This window comes from Haliotis cracherodii, unplaced genomic scaffold, assembly GCF_022045235.1.
Source record: "Haliotis cracherodii isolate W230 unplaced genomic scaffold, xgHalCrac1.p SCAF_1, whole genome shotgun sequence".
Classification (NCBI taxonomy): domain Eukaryota; kingdom Metazoa; phylum Mollusca; class Gastropoda; order Lepetellida; family Haliotidae; genus Haliotis; species Haliotis cracherodii.
In genome coordinates, this window is record NW_027266264.1 from 76913344 (window position 1) to 76935295 (window position 21952).

Here is a 21952-nt window from a genome sequence, read left to right on the forward strand (position 1 = left end):
ATACAGCTGGATTATTGCTGAGTGTAGCATTAAACAAACAAACAAACAAACTAGTCCTTATGATACCTAAACTATTAGGCAGTTTCTCAAGGACTATAGGACTAGTGCCAATTTCTAACGCTGGGTTTGCTTGACACAGAAATGTGGGTCTGGTATACAGGCTGCCTATGCTTCAGTTGTCACTGCATCTGAGGTTATCACACTTGCCTGTCTCTTTCATCATATCTGTGTTAGTTTAGAACCACCATTATTATAAATCCAAACAGCATCATTTTGGTTGTGTTCAAAACAAATAGAACCAGTGCTTCTAGCTATGTTTGTCTGGTGCAGAGTTTGAAAATGCCAATCTGGGCAATATTTCTCCACTGCTAGCTAACCACAAGAGGACCAGTAATCGCATCTCGTTTTACTGTTGCTTGTTTTTAATTAGAAGAGAGAAATATCTATCCAAAAATGATTAAAAAAAAGTCTTCAATACAACATTAGGAAAGACACGTGAGTGATGTCATGTGTCTTCCTCCCGTAAACAAGTAGTGTAAGATTGCAATCACTTGATTGTCTGGTCCAGATTTGATTATTCACAGACCACCGTCATGTAGCTTGAATATTGCTGACAAACCAAAGAAACAATAATGTAAGATTGAGGAAATGGTTTGAAGCACATGATATGCTTGTCGAGGAACAGAACGGTTTTAGCTCCAAATGTAGTACCCACGATAATTTCCACAGTTTATATTCAGTCATCAATAGAAAATTATTCAAGAAATCAACTTATATATGCTTCATCGATGCTGTGAAGTTGTTCCACAAAGTAAACCAGCACTGTTTCAGGATATAAATTATTACAACTAAGAATTAATCCATGTATGGAAATTCAATGACAAGAGTACATGCTAGTGATCGCTATACTGATGCGTTTGGTGTGTATTCGGGCGTTGGACAAGGATGTGTATTGTCTACGATATAGTTTTCTATCTACATTATCAATTTCGCTGAAGAAATCAATGGCCTTAACTGTGGTATTGACCATGTTGACATTGATAGACTTGCGTTGAGTACATTACTTTATGGTGATGATATTGCAGTAATAGCAGGGGAGGAGTTATCTCTACAGAGGATGTTGGACTGTGTTGACAGTTTGTGTGAACGATGGTGACTCACTATTGATATGAAGAAAACTAATATTGTACCTTACCACCCTTGTATTAAAAGATCTTCAAGTGTTTTAAAAATAGGCAATCGTGTTAAATATTTAGGGGTGTGGCTGCAAGAAAATCTTGATTTATGTTATACAGTCAGAGACATTGTGAAATCTGCTAGCTGAGCAGTCGGTGTCACTATATGTAAATAAAAAGCTGTCGGTGGTTTGGCATAAACATCTTAAACACATTGTACAATAACCTTGTCCAGCCTATCTTATCCTGCAGGTCAGCAGTTTGGGGTATGAGAAAATGTCAGTTGTATTAGTACTGTACTGAATAAGGCATGTAAGTATTTCCTAGGTGTTGGCAGTAAGATTCCCAAATTATATGGAAAGATGTATTGACTCTAAATCCATTTTTCAATCTTCTTTCACCCATTGACCAGGCCACATTCTTACTGGGTAAGGCTGGGTAAAGCGCTTTGACGCATTAGGTTTTAAAATGTACAATAGACGTAAATATTCCGCATAATTAATGACTGTTTACGTATCGTTGCACTATGCTATTTTTTACCATTGTATAATAGTTTTACAACTACCTTTTCTATATTCATAGTATTGTCATACTTGTGTTTCATAGTCCATTTGGGCAGATGTTATATTTAATGAGTGTTTTATTGTGTTAACTTTTTCAGATTTATATAACATGCGACACATTAATAAAATATTTTTCTCTCTGTAAGATTAATGGATCAGCTGGTCATGCTTGGTGACTTTGTTGACTGTGTGTCAACATAACCCGAAGTCGTGGATTGCTGCTTACAAAATTATGAATCACTGGATTGTCTGGTCTTGACTTGATCATTTACAGTCGTCTGTCATTTTGCTGGAATCTTGCTGAGTGTGGCTTTAAACAACTGATGGAAACACAGGCTTAGAAACAAAATGATTTCCTTAGGGTTTGGGTGATGTGAGGTTGAGGATGTTTGTATTGATGTGAGAGGCTCTGCACCCTTGCCAATGGCCATGATGGCCCTTAAAACTGACTTGGATTCATGAATCTATAGGGCCACTGGCCGTCTGCTAACAATGCCGGCTTGCTATCGGTAGTTGCTGTGTGACTGCCTGCCATTAGGGACATCGTCATTTTTACGGCAGATAATTTTTATTTTTCCCAACAAAATGAAACATTATTATTTTCAGGAATTATTGGAAACGATTTATGTATTTTTTCGATAAAATTTCAACTTGAGTGTGGCGTGTATTTTCTAAATCATGTAAATATAGCCAGTTGATACAGCATGATACACTGCACATTAATTTTTACTGTCAGAAAACATGGAAATAGAACACATCCATGACATGTTAACTTGCTTGCTTAGGAATGTCATGAAACATGAAGTCCTTATTAAAAAGAAACAACCTGGTAGATTGAGTTATGAATGACTAATTATGGTCATTTGTTCTACTTGTTTTCAGTGTTTAAGAGGTACGAGGAGCTTAAGGACAGTATCCATGGACGTTAATCTTGTGATCACATTTGAACATGTCATGTCGCCAATTGTTGTACTGGCTTAGTAAGATAACCGGTAGAGATTTCCTTCCTGTCAGTGAAACTTACCATGTTTTCAGCCTGTGACTTTTAAAAATACACTAGCGTGGAGCCTGAGTCTAGTAAGCATCAGTTCAATAGTCTATAGATCGTTTGTTGCAATATCAGACCGATGAAATGCAAAATAGATATTAATCAAAAAGCAACAATTCGTCTTAAATGGCATAATAGTTATTTATTTGTCCATACCAACTCATCAGCTCATCACTATAATTTCAGATATTGTCATGAAGTAGAGAAAAAGTTGTTGAACAAATTCACATGTAATTGTTGGTGTTTTAATGCATGTTGTTACAAGGGGGTCTGCACTATAAACTGAACAGCCCTACATTTGCACATGAAATTTGCGAGTGTTAGGCCATCCCATTATTGTCTTTTCTGTAATAAAAATCATGTCAAATGAAAAGTCCAAATCAAAAGCATATCTTTCAATAGTAGTTATTATACAGATTATACAATGAGAATCCGTAAAATATTATCAAAGCAATGTTAGTGATGTTTTTGGTATTGCTATTCAGCTGATTTCAAATGCAAAGAATAAAATAAACAACGCGCTCAGTGTATCATTACAATACGGTACATGATGAAACTCACAGGTGATTTGAAAACCTTGTTATTTTACATTATGATTATTGCATGTCGGAGGAAGTAGCTGACAAAGTTGAGACTGGAATTAAAGCTTCATATTGTAAAAAAGATGGTTTGGATCATGCAACTGTCAGTTGATTCGTTAGTTCAGTTGATTTGTTATTTCAGTTGATAGTAACAATGACGGTGACAATAAAAATATTTCAGAATAGAAGTTTTAGACTCCCCTTTGTTCCGCGACGCCCTATAGCTGTTATGTTTATTTAAGACAAATTGTTGTGTTCGGATTTATTTCTATTTTGTATTTCAATGGTACGATTTTGCAGCAAAAGGACCCTAGGAAGCTAATTATAATTATGGTAACATTAAAATGTACTGAAAAAGATGCTTAGACAGCGATAGAAACTAACGGTTTTCTTCCACTAGTCCTGATAATGATAACATATAGCAAAACCCTTAAAATGGGCAAATTCCTACTAGTCCTTATGATACTTTAACTATTTTGCAATTTGGCAAGGACTATGGGACTAGTTCCAATTTCTAATGCTGTTAGAGCCAAATGCGGGCTAGTAGGCTCAAACATTTTGGCACGGACTGACTGTTTATCATTGGAAGCTTGACTTGCTAAAAGTGGAATGGGCAGTCATAAGCAGCCACCCTTGAAACTCTTTTCATCTCAGCATACGTAACAGGTGCTTAGTGTGTAGGTTATGGAAAATATAAACATTATGATCGTGATAATACTTTCCTCAATTGTTAATCAGGTTATGAGACCGTGTAACTATTTGCACTCAGTTTGTATTTGCACTGCGTTTACGTATACATTTGTGTATATTTGTGTATTTTGACAGGGCAATCATATTCTTCCTCAGAAATGTGAAAGTTGTGCATCTACTTCCTCAAACATGTTAAACTGATATTCAGGACATGTTTCTGATATTAAGACATTAATGATGTATGCCATACCAAGTATCCATTTAAATACCTACTAAATTGAAGACAGTTTATCAACCACTGACACAGTTAACTGTATGTGGAATAAGATCTTGTGTTGTGTACATTTTATTTACAAAGTATTTGTGTGTTTGATTTTTGTCGCACTCAACAATGTTTAAGCTGTCAAGTCTGGCTATCAAACCAGTGACTGAATTTTTGGGCATCAATGCACACAATTGATACACGGAGATACTTAGTAAACCAAGTCACTGAACCTGACTACCCGACCTTACAAGCATAGATAACTGGGGACATATTCTTCTTCGGAATCCCGGGGGTGGCCCAGTCGTCTAAGGTGCCGCAATTCACTGTGCAGAGTTGCGTCCCTTGGGCACGCCAGAAACCTATAATTGTGAGTTCGAACCCCGGTTCGCCCCGATTATGTTTCTAGGTTTGTCAGGACCATACCCGTGCTCGTGGGTTTCACCGAAGTGGTAAACGTCTGAGACCTGCATCACTTGGGGCTTTCCTCCCACATTAAGCTGAAACGCAGTGATATGACTGGAATACTGTTCAAAGCGGCGTTAACCCAACTCTCGCACTCACTCCTCGGAATCCCCACAGGTGTGTACATTGTATGAGTAAGTGTTGCCTGATTCATATCATATACAAATGATATTCAGCAAATACCCCTTGAACAACACTGTTGAAACATTAATACTAGACAATGGGTGAACATAACAGTTAAGGGAGCTATGATCATGATGACTGGATATCTATTGGATAGCAGTCGGAACACAAGCTGTTGCCATCACAACAGTGACCTAATATTTCACACATTTTTCACATTATTATTTTAAACCTACTGACCCAAATTGTTGACTTGAAGTCACACACTGCCGGCTGCAATAGAAATTCACAGAAACTGGATTTTTCAAAAGAATATTTGTTTGTTGATAATTGTTTTGATTTTTCAGAATATGGAAATAGATCATCAGAGATCAGTGTTTTACCTTGCTTTACAAAAGTGTTGCTCCAGGTGACCCCAATAATTAATTTTGAGGGTCTTTGGAGGCAATATAGGGGTTCTGTAATCCTGGTGAAGTGTTTGAAATGGTTTAGCATGTTTAATGTACTGTACGTTTTGTTACTTGCTTTAGAGCCTGGAATGAATCAATAGTCATGTGGACAGCGGTCATGATTAATGGATACAATGACAGACATCCATAACTGCTCTTGTATTCTTTTTGTGCGTCCATTAGCTGTATTTGTGCGCTAAGTAAAACCTTGAATTACAATCCAGCCATATCATGCTATTGCCAATAATTATTTATCCATTAATTAGTCATTTATTCATTTTGATTGCGATCTTGGAATTATATGTGCAGTTATGATCCATTCAAGATTTTAAGCATGGCTATCATGACAGCAAATTTATCATTGTGGGATACAGGCAATACATGATACCTATTTCACACCTGGATTTATCATGTGTTTATCTTTTGTATTTTAAGTTTTGGTGCTTTAACATTTGATACTGTGTGACATTTATAAATGTTATGTGCTCTTCAAAAAAAGAAACACAAAAGTAGTCATGGTAATAAAATCGTAAATATCTTAGTGTTGCCAACATCATTACTAAATTAATACCAAAAATGAATTGGGCATTTCTGCAAGGACTGGGATTGATTTGTGAGGAGAGAATGGGGTACGGCAGAAATTTGGTGAAAAGATGGAAAAATTGCAAAAACACAACCACGGGAGAGCCTGTTGCAGAAACCTGTCAACATGACATGCACATCAATTGTTGGGCAATAAAAACTTCAAATTTCATTTGCATGCCATCACATTCATACAAGAAGGGAAAAGCGAAAACATGCCATAAATGACGGAAACCCAAAGCAACAAAGCCATTGGCCAATTGTAAAAAGGAGAATCATCTTCTACTGTAGTCAAGATTTTCCACGTAGCACAAAGCACCATTACGAGACCGTGAAACCGTTATCAGACACACGGAACAACATGTGACCTTCCCAGGTCTGGTCGAGCATGGGACAGATTCATACATAACTTATGTGAAAGAATCACCAAGGCCACCTCTGCAACTATGACAATACCAGGATTGCATAGCATATTAGCTCAGACGGCGAAGAACCGTTTACGCAGGTAGGTATTCGTGCTAGACTACCAGTTTCAGTTGTCATTCGATGGACCTGCATCGTCAGCTGCGAATTTAATGGTGTCAAGGTAACAGAGTATGACCACAACTACATTGGAGACAAGTTTGGTTTAGTGACGAGTCACATTTTATGCTTTGACCTCGTGTTGACACGAAACTGCATATAGGAAGTGTGATGATGTGGGCAGCCATCTCATACACTAGTTGAACAGACTTGGAGAATTTAAAGGCACAACATTACACTGATGACATTCTTTGGACACACAGACGCCATTTTCCTACAAGACGACACACAACTCCTGAGGAATCAACATCTAGGTCCTGTCGTGGCCTTCAGGTCTACCAATCGAACTTTTAAGGGATGCACTGGATCAACGTATGTGAGGATGTCAGCAACAACCACAGAACCTCCGACAGTTGAGACAAGCACTGCGGGCAAAGTTGATGAACATTCCCCAGACAACAATTTGGGATCTGATTGCTTCCATGGGACGATGATGCCAGTCAGTTTTGGACTGTAATGGTGGCCTAACAAGATCCAGCACGCACAATGTATAGAATGGACGGCAATATATATAATTTTTTAATTAAAGTTTACACGATATACAGCTTTTCCATTCGACGAGAGGTCGGTCAAAAGATGGTGAAATTGACATTGATAATTAAGTGTATGAACCACACAATTTGAGGTTCGTATGTTTTTCACGAGACCGTGTTCTTGAAATGTCATAAACACTGGCAGACTACTCCCACATTCATGGGGAACCTCTGGGAATTGCCTAGCATGAATACACACAGAAGTGTTCTTTCTGATAACTTTGACCTGTCAATCTTGAAACATCAGCTAGTTTAAAGCATGATCGTTCATGAATATCCTCGCTACGCCCCATCCTAGTGAACAAAACAAAGAAATGTACATCCAAACTATCGTTGTCTCGACTTGGATCATCTTCCCGAGGCAAGAGAGGTAACTGACTGTTAAAGTCCAGTTTCCACCCTTGCCGAACAAGGCTGGAATTCCTGGGCTCTACCCTAACGCCACCAGTGGCTATTATGAGTCACGTCCCTTCTAAGCCTCTCCTTTAGACCAATCAGATTCCACCTCTCGTATCACTTGCATTTGCTTCGAACAAAACAGTGGCGCCCAGTCGTGACGATCTGATTGATAATCAAGGTCTCTATTGTGATAAAACGAGTCTTACATAGTGAATTGCACCAAATCATATGAGCACCTTGATTAAAAACATGACAATATTTGGAAAATATCTGTAAACGAGTTGGCGGTGCACATGTTTTGCAAATCCTGCAATCGACCGTAATCTGCACGACAGTTTACGAACCGGATTTCGAATTCGTTACGCCATTGTGATTGGACTATGCATAGACTCGTTAGTCCAGACAAAATGTAACTCCATAATACCACCCTAGTTCTGTCAAAGGGTGGAAACTGGACTTTTATAGTCAGTTAACTCTCTTGCCTCTGGGAAAATGTGTCTAGGCTGACAGTGATGGTCTACGGCTATCTATGAATTTACCTAAGTGTCTATTTGACACATCTTTAATCACCTTTCAGTGTTCGGCCAGTTTATCAATGATGACTAAAACATGTAATTGCCACAGGTTCATTAACAACTTCCGTAATCTCACCTGTTACGTTTATCGTGTCAGCCATTTTGACGTCTTGTACTTTATGCAAATGTATTATGATGCGCTGTCATTGTGACTGACTCACTGAGGAAGTTATTTACAGATATTTCTTATTCAATGAGGATATTATTTGAATACATTTGTTGTAAAGAAACTTCAAAAATTGTTCCTGTAGAGCATATTGAACATACATACATTCATGTCACCTTTCGTTTTGAGGAAGTATTTTATTCCGCGATATAGCTGGTTGTTGTTTGGCAGCCTGTCAGTGTAAACATGAAGTCACATGTACTAAATATCGCATTTAGATCTAGATCCTTTGAGGTATAAATGAGTGATAAATAAGTAATTATAAGAATTGACTGTCACTTTGTTTGCGTTCGTTTGAGTATGAACCTTCATGGAGTGAGGACAAAACTGTATTAACGTCGCAAGCTCTGAAAAAAATTTTGGCCCCCACTCTATGAAGGTTCATACTCCAGTGAATGCATACAAAGTGAAAGTCAATTTTTAAATATTGTGCCAGATCTTTGACAAGAAATATAAAGGTCCTATAATTATCAAATTAATTATTCAGGGTCCCCGAGATCTCGAGATTAGTACCCCAAGGCAGAACCCTGAGAGATCAGTTAAATATTTTTCATAATTATTTTATCTTTCAAATTAACTACAAGATTATTAATAAGATGCATTAATTCATTCCAGGAAAAAATAATGGGAAAAGGTAGCCATCTACTTTGCAAATGAAAACTAATTCCATCGTGTTTCCAACTAGATCACTAGATGGTAGACAGTAATCAATGGTAATGTTGCAGATACTGGATCATGTAATTTCTAGAGCGAGGTAACAACATTATTTCATTTCCCTGCTTTAACAGGGCCGGCAGGAGTGTGACAGATCACATTCTCTTGCTGCTGGGGGTAGTTAATTCATTTGGTGTAGTTTGGCATGCCTGATGCAATTACTATATAAAGGTGGATCATTGTCGTGACAATGCTTGATGATTCATACATCCAGAGGTATTTTAGTTTGTCAAACTCTGACTTTACTAGTTGAAAGATCAGATAAGATATGGGTAGTGAGAATATCACACCTTACCATAAACCAACAGCAGCACACATCCTCTTCTGGCCCTACCTACTTGACGAGCTTAAGGCTACCACAGTAACCCCATTATCTGACTACTTGTGAATCTCTTCAGCAGATTCCATCCATCCTGACCAAGGTAGTCAGGAATAGCATACTTGGCATTCTGCTTGTAGCAGCCTCATTAGATTATGATGGCTCATAATACTACCTTGACGGAGCTCATTATCAGCCAATAGAATTTATGTGGCTGGGGTTGGGCTTCAATTGATTTTGTATCTGTATGTACACATGATACCTAGCTATTAAGAAGATGCCATCAATCTTTATTGTCGTTTGTATTTTGGGATAAAGAATTTTCCCCTAGAAGTATGTAAATGATGAGGTTGGAACTTGTATTTATTCCCATTAATATGGAAAATGGTTTATTGGTTGCATCTCAGTCTCTTTTAGGTTTGTACAACTCATCTCAGTATTACACTCAAGCATAAGAAAGGATACCGTATTCGACATAATAAGGGCCCCGCTCTAATAAGCACCCACTGCGATATTTGCTAATATATTGGCTTGTGAACAATCCCATTTAGCACCCCTTCCCATTGATCAATGTACACAAGACATATTTATTCGTGCATAATACGCACTCGTGTGTTATATGCATTCTTAATTATGGGCAATTAAATTCTGGAAAAATATATCTGTCGCATATAAACATTTCAGTCTGTCAGCATAAACCACAAAATTTATCTTTCAACTCTGTTTTTTCCACCAAAATAATATTCTAATAAGAGCCCCCTTTTTCTAGTTTTGAGAGCGCCCTTTGTGCTTATTACGTCGAATACGGTAATTAGTATTCTCATTCCCATATCATGTGTATTGTTGGAGTATCCCAAGTATGGATTGACATTCATAGAAAACACATACTAGCCAAATTAGAATCTACTAGCCGAGCTGGATTCTTTTCTTTATTGCATCTTGATTCCAAGCTTAAATACCATGTATTTAAACAGCAAAGCAGATATCATCAGGTGTCAGATATCATATGTGGCAAATACTTTTAATCTACAAGCCTGAACTCATCTTGCAGTCTCTTTGTCTTACGGAATATTATAAGCTTACTAGACAACAATAGATTTTTATGGACTGTGGTTTCGGAGTACTGGTTAAAGTCACAGACTGCAGATACTTTATTCACAGTATTCACCGTATTTACCGTATTCACTGCATTTGCCGTATTAAGTGCCCAGCTCCAATGGGGGACCCCCGATCAGCTTCTAGACCAGTCTGTTGGTAATCTTTATAACAATCCCTCCCCAAAGGAAGCCTGAAAATGACAATGACAACAACAAAATAATAACAACAATAATATTACATGCATTTATATAGCGCAACAATTCACAAAATAAATATTCTCTGCAGGTTTAAGCTGAGATTTGAAAGTGGAAATAATGGGACCAGATTGAAGAGTTTCCTGAATCCACAGCGTATGAGAATGCTCTTTTCCGAAATGTACAAGTGTTAACTTGAGGAATGAATGTTGTTGAGATCAGAGAGTGTGGTGAAGAGAGTAAATCGTTAAATGTTCACTGAGGTTAGCCGGCGTAACACTTGTAGGAGGATCTTATAGTTGACTCCTGCAACTGGCAGCCAGTGAAGCTCCATTAGGTGTTGGAAGAAGACATGATCAAACTTGGAAGATACGAGAACAATCCACGCAGCTGTATTTTATTGTGTATAGTACAGATCTTTTGCCAGAAAAACACAGCAGTGTAGAAGTGCTATATAATTGCCCAGCAACTGTTATCGAGGAAGTTTTAGTTTCATCAATGTTTGAACCAGGGATCCGAAAGCCGATCTGTGCACAGGTCATGTCTGGTTGTGATTGCACAATGTCCGATTTGAAAAAGTGCAAACCGGAGTCGGACATTTTATGATTTGCCAACTGAATATTTTTTAGGATTTAATTGCCGGACATTACAACCTGAGACTGAATATCATAATGAACTGAAGGATATAAAATAAAGAGGTGCAGCCACCCTGACATGTGCTTTTGTTGTTGATTAGTGTATACGCGACTTGCAAGGGTTACCGAGCGCTATCGGTCAACATCAATAGCAATAACGTATATATACGCATATACGCACTTTTTTACCTATCTACTGCTGATTCGATAAAAAAATATGCAATAATATAACATCGAAGAATTTTGATGCAACGATCGGAAGAAATGTACGTGAAATTATTCCTTTATGACATAAATTCCATTATCGTGTTATTTTATTTGCAGCTTTTACCATATATATTAAAAATAATAATAACCATAAGAGTAGCTTATTTGACTCCATCGAATTAATTCTTTATATTATTGCACAAACTGATACTTGTGATTGTACATGTGATTGTACAAACTGATACATGTGATTGTACAAACTGATGCATGTGATTGTAATGTACAATTTGGAATGAAGAGCTGCAAGTAAAATTAGGACTTTGACCTAGTGACCCAAGTGTTAAACAAGTAGACATTCTGGTTTACCATAATTAACATCCACCCTGTGAAGGAATTGTAAGCTTGGTGATGTGTGTGGCACCTATGTGCTCCATTTTAGTGAATGTGCCTTGGGATAGAGTATTGGCAGACGTGCATTTTAGTAAACCTGTACCGTAATTAAAACAGGCAATATTCCATGTTTTTTTTCTATGAATGGCGGGAAGGTGGACACATGGTTACTGGACATGCGGAAAGTGCCATGAAATATGTATAATGTATGTATACACCAGCTGCAATGTGTGTCAACATTCTAGTGAAACACGTTGCTGAGCTATACATGAGATGAAGTGGCCATCTTTGAATGCTTCACAAGTGTTATAGGTTAGAGGTGGGCTGTCAAGTACGACCATTACCCTCAGCACCTTGCCATGTAAATAATAAAGGAAAATGGAAGAGAGTAGTGATAGAAATGAACTAAATGAACTGAAATAATGAAGTTATGTTGATGTCTCTGTTTTTTATTTTATGACGTACATACTTCGCAGTTTAAAGATGAGTGTTCATCAGTTTTGTGTTAAAGAGAGACCAGGCATGACCAAGTAGAAGTTGTATGCTTCTCTTGTCTCTGAAATAACAGTTGGTCCCCTACTAGTTCATATTCTATTATGTATACCAATTTACCATTTAATGAAAATTACTACGTTTCATGCATGTATTAAGCACAATATCTAGATTTAGGCAGGAAGCTGGCTCCGGGCCATGGACCATGTTCTCCCCAGAAAGACTTTCGAAATTTCACGATTTATTGAGGAAACATTCTTGAAACCTTATTTCTGGAATAATCAATCACTGAAGTGATGTCTGTGGTGCCCTCTACTCAGACGCTTGCTCCATCGATCACAGCAGCTCTGTCAGTTGAACAGTTTAAACTGCTGATATAACTCTGTGTTTGTATACTATAAAGCTTTTATTGGTCCTCAAAAATGATCGATCTGAAACCCCATATATATTCAGTATTCAAGGTTTTCTGCAATCACTGGCTATAGCGTTTTAGTATGTAGAGGTTTAATCTGCTGACTGACCTGAGAACCTTAACAAACATTTCAGGGTTACCCGGTATGTCAAATGTACATAGACCCTTTGATGACTACCAGGTACTTAATATCTCCAAAAAGGCCACCTGAAGACATGAGAACATGAAATCTGTTCTTATTAAACCATAAACATGCTTTGTTGTTTTTGATATATGTATAGTATGTATAGTAAATAACTCCGTGAAAAACATTATATTGCTCTGGACTGGTAGCTATGTTTTAATAGAAAACTGCCTGTGTCACAGCCTATGATTAATTTTTCCATTTATGATTATAGTATAATGTAGCAACACTGTTCTGTTCTGATCGTATGGTAATTGACTGACCTTATGGTTGTGTGTGTTGATCCTAGTAATTGTATTATGTTATGGAATATGTGATGAAGAGAGCATAAGGTTATCTGAATAAGTATAGATGATAATGATGGTCCAGGTAGCAGATGAGTGATTGATGAGTGATTGATGGATGGATAGATGGATTGATAGTTTTTTCCTAATGACGATGACCCATTCCCTCTGGCAATCTGCAGCACTGTGATAAGTCTGGCTGATTGATTATACAATATGTTATATATCTGAATATATGTTACAAAACAGATAGGTAGCAATAAATCTTTATTTTAATTTGTTTGAAACCATGGTAATATGAACCAACACATTAGTTCCCTTTCTCTAAAAGATTGCTCTACTGGATTCAACTCCTGTTGCTCAACCAACTTGACCAATAAAGTATTTTCAGACATTATCATGATTGTCAGACAAGACTTGTTTGATGCCCCACACATTGATTCCTCTGCAGTCGACAAGTTTGATGCGCCATAGGTTCATCTGCATGTCAATATGGTCAATCTGTTTTTGATTCCAGATATGAATACTCCCATGTCAACAACCCATTTTCGATTCTGCACATAGGGCATACATTGCTGTTTGATTCTCCAAATATAATAAGGACCATTATGTACAGTTGTTCTAGACAATCTACCGTAAATACTTTCATGAAAACACCCTGTGAATGATCACAGTATATGATCAATAAACTCAGTGATAACACACCATTATGTACAGTTGTTCCAGACAATCTATCGTAAATACTTTCATGAAAACACCCTGTGAATGATCACAGTATATGATCAATAAACTCAGTGATAACACACCATTATGTACAGTTGTTCCAGACAATCTACCGTAAATACTTTCATGAAAACACCCTGTGAATGATCACAGTATATGATCAATAAACTCAATAATAACACACGTTGCTCATTAAATAAAACGGTCACTGTCGTTCACTTTAACCATTATTTTGGGGCTTTTAAGAAAGTGATTGAATGTGCTGCTCCTACCATGTGTACCGAGTGTTATGCTGAGATTCTTTGATGTTGCAGGATGATGAAGAAATGCGAGGTAGACACAAAGATCCCCTCCTGGCCGGGGAAGAGAGATTGGTCAGTGACAGTAACGTGGCAATCTCCACTGACAAGAAGCCACAACAAGGGGCTTTGAAATTTGGCTGGATCAAAGGTGTTCTGGTGAGTCTTATGTATTAAACCGAATATGTTATGCTCATCTGGATGCATATCTTAATATATGAAATCTTAAGACAAGTTAATCATGTTAGTGTTCCTACATTGCTTGTGTAAACAAAACCTGTGAAGATCCGGGATAGAATAGGTCTTTAGCAACCCATACTTGCCGTAAAAGGCGACTATGCTTTTCGTAAGAGGTGACTTACGGAGTCAGGGGGTCAGGCTCGCTGACCTGGTTGATGCATGTCATCGTATCCCAAATGTATGGATCGATGCTCATAAAGTCAATCACTGAATTGTCTGGTCCAGACTTGATTATTTACAGACCGCCGTCATACTGCTGAAATATTGCTGAGTGCAGTGTTAAACAACAAACATCATCATCATCATCATCATCATCATCATCTTGTGTCAAAAACCTTTGATCTTATTAGCACAAATGTGTCATTTGGGATCAATTTTGTTAGCTTTATGTGACTTAACAAATGTATCATTAATAGCTCAACTTACAAAACTCGGCTTTTGGACACAGACTGGTGTTGTTAATTGGAGATCTCTACTGTCCCATTTTCACAAAATATTAGCTCACAATATTCAAACATTGTTAATTAATCTGTTATATTGTGTAAGAAACAAAAAAACATATTCATGCTGATTGACTCTTCATTCAGAAAAAGGCCTCCGACCAAGTCTTTTTTTCTAGTTTTGTTCACAATAACTATCATGTTTGTGTTGTTTATTCATGTATGGAATGTTTTTGTGTGCGTAGGTGCGATGTCTGCTAAATATCTGGGGTGTCATGCTGTTCATCCGCCTGTCGTGGGTGGTCGGTCAGGCTGGCATGGGCCTCACTGCAGTCATCATCCTCCTGTCCGGCGTTGTCACCACACTTACTGCTCTATCCATGTCAGCCATTTGTACAAATGGAGAAGTAAAGGGAGGTAAGTGAAGAACACATGTGGAGATCTTCATGATTCAGTCAGATCCTTTGAGAAACCTCTGACTTGTTTATGTGCTGACCTTGAAAACTGTCTTCAACATACAATTAAAATAAATGACAAAAGTCCTGTGATTACTTGACCAGATAGCTGTAAAATTGTTGATTTGGTAATATTTACTCACTCTTGCTCTGGTTTGCTGATACAGATTTAGTTACAGAGGGGCCACTGGGATACAGCTTGAATAGTGATGACATGCCAATCATTATTAGTTTGGGTTGATGGTAGGGATTTTGAGCATAGAATTGCGCTATTTTTGTCCTCTTCCAATGTACGCTTTGTCACTTCCCCCCAAAATTGTTTACATCCATAAAATATCACAGAGAACATATTTTTAATGCACGAGGGACATGAAGCATTCTACAGGAAACATTTAATGACAAGGAGATTCATGCTTTAAATTCACAGTGTTAAACCAAAGCATCCATTACTCAGTGATACAAGGTGTCATTGGTTGTTATGTGAAGACACACTCAAAGTCAGTTTATCAGTTGATTTGGGGGGATGCAGATAGGGAAGAAGTAATAGCATGTACACAGTGTTACTTTGGAACATGGAACACCACATTGTCTTTCTGAAAACAGTTAATGTTGATGACTTTTATGAATGTGTGGAAGTTTGACCCCATAATTTACTTACGTTCAGAAAACACACATCATAGTACTGTTAACATTACTTTTTTTCACCTGAAATTAAACTTTTTTGCCTTGTTGATTAGGATCGGTTCAAAATTTCTATGTTGGACAAAAATCTTTATGCCATAAGTTTGGAGGCATACCACCCCTCGACTAAAGTTTTGACGATAAAACCCAACCTTGTGGAAGAAAGGATGTATTTATGACAAGTCCTGGGGCGGTCGGGTAGCCTTGTGGTTAAAGCATTCGCTCATCACGCTGAAGACCCAGGTTCGATTCCCGACATGGGTACAATGTGTGAAGCCCATTTCTGTGTCCCCGCCTTGATATTGCTGGAATATTGCTAAAAGCAGCGTAAAACCATACTCACTCACTATGACAATTCCTTACAATATATGAACAAAAATAGGATTGGTTTAGTTTAGTTTCTATGAAAGACAGTGAGAAATCAGGTAAGTTGACTTCATTGGATGGAAAACTTGCAGGGCCATTAACACCAGCCCCTAAGCCTGATGGAATCAGATTTATATCCAACACCAAACTGTTCCCTTGTTCCAAAGCTTCAATTAGGGCTTGCATCTCTATGTTGTTTACTCTCCTGCACCTAAAGGAATTAAATAGAAACTAAAAATGAATTCGCTCTGTCTGATAGGTTTGAAATCATTCGTATGATTATAGAATATTTAAGTTTTCTTGTGAAGTAACATAGTGGCCTACTGAATGTTTGCTCGGCCATGTGCTAATCATGAACACATTGATACTCGTTAAAAATCAGGCATAGTTAATAGTTAGTACTTTATACATAACCCCTTGAAGTAAGCTTTTAATGAGGATGATTTTTCAAAGTTAATGTACACATGGTATAGACTTTCAATTCCGTGTGTTATAAATGTCAGGTTGATTATCACGAGGAAGTGTAGTCTGCTTTTGAAAAGCAACAAACGAAACAAGGCGTTTTTGTTTCCTCTTCATCTATTTAAAAAACAAATTCAAATTGGCTTGACAGAATGTAAATGGATTTTACGTTTGGAATTGCCAGTGTAGAATGAATTTATTTGTATCTAAAGATTTCCAATATAAAAACAATCCGCTGAACGGAGAGGTCAAACAGACCTTGCTTCATCTGACAGTGAAATTACCACCAAGGGGGGTAATGAACTTGTTAGACAGTCACTGATATTGGAAGCCTGATCCCATTTACTTCCGTGATACATTGGTATGGTCATTATCTAACAATTGTAGGGTCGAACTACCCTCAGCTTCAATTGTAATTGTGAGGTTAACCGAGTCCCAAAGACAGTTGACTTTCATTGTGTTGAGGTCACTCAGCTGCTCATTGACCTAGACTGACTGATTGTTCGGAGCAGGCCGGTTAGTCCCAACAGGTCCCTTCTGCCTCAGGAAAAATCTATAGACATTGCAGGATTTGAACCAGCTTGTGCTCCCTCACCTTGCCAAATAGTTGTGACATGGTTTTCACATTAGCCAAGATTTGACCCACAATAAGTATTTGTTGTGATAAATGTGCACATGTTTGCCAGATGTTAAGTGAACACTTCATCCGTTCATTGTGTCACCAATAAAATATTTTTTCTCATATGTTGCTGTTACCTTGGTTACAGTTTGTGACTATCATTATGTCGCTACGTTGCATTCAAAATGTGCTGTTTATATGTTGTTTTCAATATATTTTAAGCATGAAATAATTCCATTAAGTGGGTTCACTGCCTAAGAGGTGACATTGTTTACAAGATTGTTTATCCTGACTGGTTGTAGTTAGTGAAACCATTTGTTTATGAACCATATGTACTTGTCAAGGTTGAAATTCACAAGCAGGGATGGCAACACTTACTTTGTAATAATAATAACAATGATAATAATCATAAAATAATTCCAGTTCATGTCTTCATCCAAATTGCCTACTGCAGATTTTAGTTAACCCAGTAATACTCCTCACTTGTTCCTTTTCACTGTTCACACAAGGTGTAAGAGGCCAACAATGATTCTTTGTTACAGTCTCATGGGTGGGGTGTGTTTGGATGTTTTGAGTTGTTCAGAGTTACACCCCTTGCAGGATCTGCTGGTCATGTGTTTGAATCCCATAGTTTCCCAGTGATTTTGCTTGAGACAATGGCATTAGGATATTTTTTATTTTGTCAAGTTTTGAAAAGACATTCTTGTATATCATTTGAAAAAACCTGTTTGGGACATTTTGGATGGCAATCAGTCAATGTCCTAGAAAATGGATGGATCTAAAACCGTCTTTGCTATAATTATATTTGTTATTAATTATCCTTGGTTTCTTAGCACCACACCCTTGCTCATGGGTTCACCAGTGTGATGACGACCTGCAGCCAAAGTCACTGGATTTTCCCCCCACATTATTGGATGAATGAAATATTGTTCCTGACATTAATTCCAGAAAAGAATGACAATGCCACAATTCCTTGTTCTCTAACATTGGAACATGATAGTGAAGTGTCATAGCGACTGATTTACGACATCCATTGTCTGAAGAACATTTGATTGCAAAGGCTCATTATCCTGGAGCCATGACATCTATATGCCTTGAAACACTTACTAACTAAATGTCAGGTGACCATGGCTATATATAAGCCTTGGTCCAGAGAGGGGAAAAAAGGAAGAAGAAAAGAAAGGTCCTACCCTTAGCCTAGCTAGGGTTTGGCTGGGTGCTCTGGGGCACCAAGACAACAACCACAACCACTATGTGCTGACATGGCACAAAGTGTCTTTTGTATGTATATATCTACTTGTATAAAGTAAAACTGTATATACCGCAAGTCATCGTCTCAAAGTTGTCACTTCCCACAGGAACCATACGTCGGCCCCTTGCATATACGAGTATGCAAATTGTTCATTAATCAACGTACGTCGCCTCTTGCATATACGAATATGCAAATTATTCATTAATCAACGTCGGACTGACACGCGTTGTTAGAAGGATAAAAAGTTATACCCTTGACATGTCTGGTCATAGTGCCGATTGCTTAATCAACCGTCAATTAATTCCTTAAACTGATAGATATACCACACATAGTCCATAGCTCCCTGGAAATGGTGATAGTGGGTCACAGCACTGCAGGACATGCTAGCACTGGGAAATATCTTGAAATATGCTTGTTAACTGCTTTTGGAGTTTCTTGTCATACCATGTTGAATGTGGGCTACAAGTTCATAATGATATTGTCATCTTGAGATGCCCATCATGAGGTGGCTCAGAACTCACGTTGAACTGTACCGCCATACTAGCAGGTGACTAGCAGAGGAAGCACACGCAGTGTCAATGTACTTGTATTGAATTGATCAGTAGCTATGAATAAGGGAGGTTACTTGGAGCAATAGGATAGGTTCTTTCAGTGCACTTGCTATGTATCAATTGAAATGGTTGTTTTATTATACCCCCAACCTTTTAGGTCAGGGGTATATAGTTATACCAAGGTTCCCGTCCGTCCGTCCGAAAACTTTGTCCACGCGATTTCTCTTAAACTATTCAGTGGATTCATCTCAAACTTAGTACATATAATTTGTCATATGGAGGGGTGCAGTCAAAAGAAAAAAAATGTTTTTATTAATTTTCCATGTTTTTATTAATTTTTCAAATCCCAACGTCCATCCGAAAACTTTGTCCGCACGATTTCCCTTAAACTCATTCAGTGGATTCATCTCAAACTTAGTACATATAATTTGTCATATGGAGGGGTGCAGTCAAAAGAAAAAAAATGTTTTTATTAATTTTCCATGTTTTTATTAATTTTTCAAATCCCAACGTCCATCCGAAAACTTTGTCCGCACGATTTCCCTTAAACTCATTCAGTGGATTCATCTCAAGCTTAGTACATATAATCTGTGTCATATGGAGGGGTGCAGTCAAAAGAAAAAAAGAAGAAGTTTTTATTAATTTTCCATTTGTTTATGAATTTTTCAAACCCTAACATCCGTCCGAAAACTTTGTCCGCATGATTGCTCTTAAACTATTCAGTGGATTCATCTCAAACTTAGTACATATAATCTGTGTCATATGGAAGGGTGCAGTCAAAAGAAGAAAAATATGTTTTTATCAATTTTCCATTTTTTAAAATGAATTTTTCAAACCCTAACCCTATCCTAGCTATTTAATTTGAAACTACTGACCCACTAGGCCGGTTGGGGGTATTAGTGAGCCACGCTCACTTTTGCACTTGTTTATTTTGTTCTCCTTTCATAGGTACAATGAATTTGCATGTACATCCCATATACATGATACAACTATTGATACAACTATTGATACACATATTATCATTTGAAATGCAATAGTGCTTGGCTGGAGGAAAATATCCGCATCCCCACTTGTCCTTAAACATATTAAATATTTATTTACACTGAAGAAGTACCAATGCGATTGTGTAGCAATAAACTGTCTTTCCTGTTATTAACTTACGGATCAAATGTTATGTGTCCCTATTGCACTATTAATCTGGTTTGTTTAATATTCTTCATGTGCTTGTTCTATCATTGGTAAATGTTCCTAAAAAACCTGACAACTGTTGATGCTCTTGAAGGTGAGGTGAAATGGGGTTTGACGTCGCGTCCAATATTATTGCACTTATATAGCGACGTGCATGCACGTGTGTGGCTGCTTGTACTAGACCGGACTGATTTATAGAGCTAGCCCACTTAGATACCATGCCGCAGTTTACCATGAATACCCCACTCAGACACAGTATACTGACTCCGAGCCGACCAGTCCTTGCTTTAATCCCTTAATGCCGAGCGCCAGACAGGGTAACAACAAGTACCATCTTTTAACGTCTTTTGGTATGACGCGGCCGGTGATCGAACCCCGGACCTTCCGCTCTCCGGGCGGTCACTCTACCACTAGAACACGGAGGCGGTCTGATGCTCTTGAAGTAAAATTGCAGAAATGATATCTATGTAATGATTGCTTTGTTATCTGAGGATGCTGGGACTGCAGCTATATTGTTAAACACATGATATACAGTAAACTGCGGTTATAACGAAGTCAAAGGGACCCCTAATATTAGTTTGTTAAAACTGTAGTTCATAATGAGCATATGCACAGCATATATACAGCAAATGGCTGGGACCAAAACATAAGTTCGTTATAGTTTTGTACGTTATAAATGTTGGTTACCGTATATGACTGTTTTACTTTTTAAATTGCTTACAGATTACTTTTATGTGCCCATGTCAAGTTGATTTTGAATGAATGATTTTTAGAAAACAAATGTTTATTTTGTATCGTCATAAAGACTGATACACAATTTGTGTTCATTGTCATCTATCATACTTGTTACTTCATGGTAATTCTGGGTACAATGTTTTGAAGCCCAGTTTCCGGTGCCCCCCTCCTTGATATAGCAGCGTAAAACCTCTCTCACTCACTCACTCACTCACTCACTCACTCACTCACTCACTCACACTTACCAATCAAGGTAATGCTAATTGGCCCTATCTGCAGATTTGTTGTGTTGTATTAGCAGTATTAGTCGTGAACATTGTTAAGTTAGACCAGCCGTCTTGGGTTGTATAGGCAAGATTGATTGCCAAAGTTCATCCTACTGGTGTTAAGAGCTTCAGTGACAAGTAAATGTTCCAGGAGGGAGATGGGCACAAGCAAGGGCCATCAGAAAGTAATTAAGCCTGGAGATCGTGTTATTTGGCTGATGATAACATTGGAATTGATACAAAGATAGGATCAATACTAGACTGTAGGCTCTTGATCAAGGACACATGTTCCCAATTACAACCCGTACCAACAGGATTTGGCCCATTTGTCTAAGGCGCCGTGATTTGCTGTGCAGAGTTGCGTCCCTTGGGCACGCCAGAAACCTATGATTGTGATTTCGAATCCCGGTTCGCCCCCGATTATGTTTCGAGGTTTGTCAGCACCATACCCGTGCTCGTGGGTTTCACCGAAGTGATAAACGTCTGAGACCTGCATCACTTGGGGCTTTCCTCCCACATTAGCTGACATGCCGTGATATAACTGGAATACTGT

General features: G+C 37.9%; 1 protein-coding gene across 2 annotated transcripts in view; it reads left to right on the forward strand.

Annotated features, from left to right (window-relative positions):
* LOC139476716 (solute carrier family 12 member 2-like) overlaps positions 1-21952 on the forward strand; it is an 87820-nt gene that overhangs the window by 12086 nt on the left and 53782 nt on the right. For both annotated transcript variants that reach the window (XM_071259437.1, XM_071259447.1), the window contains exons 2-3: positions 14160-14303; positions 15070-15241. In XM_071259437.1, coding sequence (XP_071115538.1) covers positions 14160-14303; positions 15070-15241 — 316 coding nt within the window. The remainder of the gene's footprint in view (positions 1-14159; positions 14304-15069; positions 15242-21952) is intronic.